This window comes from Strongylocentrotus purpuratus, unplaced genomic scaffold (genome assembly GCF_000002235.5).
Source record: "Strongylocentrotus purpuratus isolate Spur 01 unplaced genomic scaffold, Spur_5.0 spur5_scaffold_13, whole genome shotgun sequence".
Taxonomy (NCBI): Eukaryota; Metazoa; Echinodermata; class Echinoidea; order Camarodonta; family Strongylocentrotidae; genus Strongylocentrotus; species Strongylocentrotus purpuratus.
Genome location: NW_022145598.1, coordinates 33,418,755 through 33,423,503, shown reverse-complemented (window position 1 = coordinate 33,423,503; position 4,749 = coordinate 33,418,755). Strand labels below are relative to the sequence as shown.

At 42.2% G+C, this 4,749-nt stretch overlaps 1 protein-coding gene across 1 annotated transcript; it reads left to right on the top strand.

Moving 5' to 3' along the window:
• The first annotated feature begins 433 nt into the window (after positions 1 to 433).
• LOC115923339 lies at positions 434 to 4,533 on the top strand. Its single transcript, XM_030983796.1, has 2 exons — positions 434 to 553; positions 4,221 to 4,533. The coding sequence occupies exons 1-2, from the start codon at positions 443 to 445 to the stop codon at positions 4,512 to 4,514; spliced, it is 405 nt and encodes a 134-aa protein (XP_030839656.1). The 5' UTR covers positions 434 to 442; the 3' UTR covers positions 4,515 to 4,533.
• The last annotated feature ends 216 nt before the right edge of the window (positions 4,534 to 4,749 follow it).

Below are 4,749 nucleotides of genomic sequence, written 5' to 3'. Positions count from 1 at the left end.
CAAAACTTATATATTAATTCTCATCATGAATAACTATTGTCAAATTGACAAAAGACTTTCGTTTTATCAACTTTTTTCAATAAAAACAAATATGAATAATATTTTTTGTTAGCAAGATAAGGGAAAATATATGGATTCATCTGTTGATAATAGATCGCACTCCATAAAGATATATATATCTTGATAAATATTATCAATAATCCAGTCATGCGTCACCTTAATATCCCAGTCTCATACAATCCGAAACATACATTACATTGCATTGCCAAGAACATGTCAGATTGGAATTGGTTTCGAGATGTGACTGAAGTATAATAGTTCTCTGTGATAAATTAAATGAAGAATTGAAAATAGATCAATAATTATACCTTTAACTGTATATATTTTAAATCATGAAGATTGTCAACCCAGCATGAAATCTACCATCTTAAAACCCGTGCTCATGGGATCTACGTATGGCCTGGCAGCTATCATTCTCATCATATTGATATACTGGATCACAACTCAAGTCAGACAGCATCTCTCTTCAAAGAGACAAGACCCTGCCTCACAGGTAATGCCAAAATCCCCCCTTCCAACTTGCAAGACTTTCCCCTATCAATACGGCTGCTCTCTTCGCCTCGCTGCGCTATCATTCGTTTTGCACACGGTCAAGTTTGCACAAAACAAATAAGCACCAACTAAAGGATGGAAAACTACGTGCAAGATAAAGGCCAATTCCGGTTCCTGATTAGCTCCAGGACTACCCTTTTAACAACTGCATAGATTAATCTTGCACTGGAAACAGTAAATCATTTTGAAGCCTTTGGTATATTTATCCCATGATACATATAAGGCGGACATGGAGATTATTTGTGTAGAATATAAGGAGTTCAAGTCATAAACATCAACAATGGGGATCATGAATACGAGTAAACAATAGTCAGACAATGATTATCACGGGCTAATCGTTATGGCAGAGAAAAACACAAATGAAAGACATGTTTAATTCCTGTGATATAAGTAATTTAGGTTAAATATTATCGTGTTGTCACGCTGCCAACACTCCCTAAACATTTTCCCAACTGGAAACGCATTTTAAATAATTTTTCTTTGAGATTATTTTGATATGTTTTTTTCCCAATTCATAATACTTTTGACAAACTAATGCACTTTATTTAAATTAAAAAAAAAAAATCTAATCTTGATTTAGCAATTGAGCCAATAACACTTATCGTCCATCCGAATAATAGGTTGGTACATAATCCAAACAACTTTTTTTGGTTTGTTGAAAGTGCTCAAACGTATATCCGGATCCTCGCAAGGTAGAGGCAATCAAGTCAATGTCTGCACCTGAGAACAAGAGCTAGCTTCGTGAGTTCCTTGGTATGATAACTTACCTTAGCCCATTCATACCGGATCTTTCAGCCCAGACTGCAAGCCTACGTGGTCTTTTGAAGCAGGACGCTGAATTCCAATGGACTCCAACGCACCAGACTGCCTTCAATGATCCACGTGACAAGGTATGTCACGATGCAACTCGGGCGTACTTCGATGTTAGCAAACCTACGGTACTGCAGGTAGATGCTTCTCTGCCGGGCTTGGGAGCGACTCTCCTACAGGATGGGAAGGGTATCGCATTTGCGTCGAAGGCCACCAGTGATGAAGAGACGAGGTACGCCAACATAGAGAGAGAGCTGCTTGCAGTGGTCTTCGGCTGTAAACGATTCCACATCTTCCTGTACGGGAAAAGTTTCACAGTTGAGACGGACAAGCCCCTGGAAATGATCCAGCATATAAGCACCTTGCAGCGGCTCAACCTAGACTACGGCGTATGCTTCTCCGTCTACAGCCATACAAGCTGTCTACAAGCCTGGTAAGGATGTACCGGTAGCTGACTGCCTATCCAGACGTCATCTTGGTCCTCCAGAACACATCCACCTTGTCCTGCAAATCAACTTTGTACAGTTTGCTCCAGACCGTTGAGTCAGTTGAAGGACGAAACAGCCAAGGATGCAGAGTTTGCAGCACTACAGAAGGTGATTGTGAAAGGGTGGCCAGAGAAGAGACGTGAGCTACCACGGCAGCTGCAGAGATACTGGGCCTTTCGAGATCAACTTGCAGTTGAGGATGGACTGATCCTGAATGGTGAACGAATCCTTATTCCACACTCCATGAGGAAGTACAAACCGAACAAGCTTCACGAAGGTCATCAAGGTATCGAGAAGACACGATTTCGGGATAAGGCTTCTGTGTACTGGGAATCGATCAATGACGACATCGAGGCCCTGGTGAAAGGCTGCTCAGTCTGCCAAGAGTACAAGCCCTCGCAGCCCCATGAGACTCTTCTCCAGCACGAGATACCTACACGACCTTGGCAAGTCATGGGTACAGACTTATTTCACCTTGAAGGGAACAATTATCTCATCATTGCAGATTACTTCTCAAAGTTCCCTTTCATCCGGAAAATGCCTCACGAGTGTACCAGTGCTGCAGTAGTCAACGCAACCCGTCAGTTATTCGCAGAATAAGGAGTTCCGGAAAGAATCGTTAGCGACAACGGAAGACATTTTGACTCCTCAACATACAGAGACTTTGCTACACAGTGGGGATTCAGCCATGTTACATTTTCTCCCCGATAACCCAGGTCAAATGGCGTCATTGAGCGAATGATCCAAACTGTCAAGAACACGCTCAAGAAAGCTAAAGCGAGTGGTATCGACCCCAACATGGCTCTACTATGTATCCGTGCCACTCCCATTGACAGCCGCATACCAAGCTCAGCTGAGCTTCTTTACGGGAGGAAGATGAAGGACAACTTACCAACTCGAATCCGCAACAACTCCCCAGGTCGTGATGATTTTTACCATCGTATGCAGCTTCGACAACAGAGCCAGAAGTATCATCATGAAAAATCAGCCCATGACCTAGCATCACTCCCACCTGGACAACTTGTGAGAGTCCAGGACCAGACATCACGTCACTGGATAACAGCTACTGTTCGTGAGCAATGCCATGAGCCTAGGTCATACCTCGTCGAGACGCCTAATGGAAGGGTGCTACGCTGAAATCGGCAACACCTCGCTGATATTGAGCCCAGGCGTATCCATCATGATGAGGAGGTAACCAAGACACCCGACCCTCCTACACGTGAAGAGATGACGCTTGATCCAACCTCCGATGTCGGGCGTTCTCCAACCCCAACCCCCTGTGCCAGCCCTCCGGCTGAAATAAGCCACCAGCAGACTACCCGCAGTGGCCGTGTGATCAAGAAGCCTGAGAAGTTAACTTATTGATAGGTTTTTGGAAGATAACAAAAAGGCAAATCTTTTGCCATTCGGTTTATATAGGGTTTTATGTTGTAACTTGGACAATAATAGTTTTGGTGGACTTTTAAATACACCTGATTACATAACACTGATCTCGATCTGAAGGACTTCATCTCTGGATATCTCAAGTTTGGACAGTATTGACTCAGTTTATTATTCTGTAAGGGGGATGTAATATGTGATCTTATACATTGACTCAATGCTACATGCTATACATACATATACACAGTTAATGTACACTGTGGTGTATGGCTCTTCTATACCCAATATAACCAGCCATGCTGGATTTAAACCTAAATTTGATGTTTCTCTATGTGTCTTCATTTGAGTACTAACCAACCCCACATTATATAGAATAAACGTTTTGAAACTAATTATGGTATAATTGTAATGATAACATTGTTTTCCATAATAAAGTACACGAAGTACACATGCAATTTGATTGGTTTTTGTTTAGTTTAAGGGTGTGAGAAAGATATAAACATTAAATAATGTCGGTAAAACCAAACTATTTCGGAAAGCAAAACATACTTTATCGTCAGATATTCAAACATTAATCTTCTGAATTTCTGACATGGTGCCTCATAAAGTTAAAGGAAAGTTTGAACCCCTTCTTCGTAATCGAGACGTTAACAAGATACATAACGTTTGGACAATTTTAACCAGTCTGTTTCCCACTGTGCCCAGTGTCAATATAGATTTGTAACTTGTGCCGAGTACAAATAAATAGATAGAGTATGAGTGAGCCCTTTTCAAGACCAACCAACCCTTTCGAAATAATACGTGGTGTTACCGCAAACATCGCTAATTAAAAGAAAGATGATATTGTCCTTGAATTAACAAAAAGGCGGGAAAAGATGCACCAGGCATTTCCACAGCTTACATTTCATTTAATTTCCACATCTCCAATAGATTTCCCACACTACGTTGGACATGACGCGGCCCGTCCAGGGAAGCAACGCTGACGTAAGACCGGCAGCTTCAGCTCGTATACTAGCTGGCAGCCAAGAGGTTGCGGTTGGTCGGGTGACGATCAGAACGGATTCTGTCTTGTACGAGACCATCCCTGACGTAACAATCGCTGGACCATCTAAAAGAACAGAAGGCGAGCAGAATACGGAGGAGGGTGCCGTTGGATACATCAATCACAATCCACAACCGAATTGGAATAAAATGGCCACAGCTGATGGCGCTTGGAATCCTTGAAGATATCCACAATCGCAAGTTCAAAGGCAACATGAATTAGATACAGGTGGATACCTTGTGCCAAACGTATTGCAACGAAATTAACCTCTCTCCTCGTTGCTATAACATGTTTATGTACGGGCCTGTCTGGAGTAGGGCCTGAACGAGACTATATGGAAGGTCATGTGGAAAGTACTTTTTTGTCAATGGAATGCTCCTTCATTTGTAAATGTTTGGCAGGGCGGTCATCAGATAA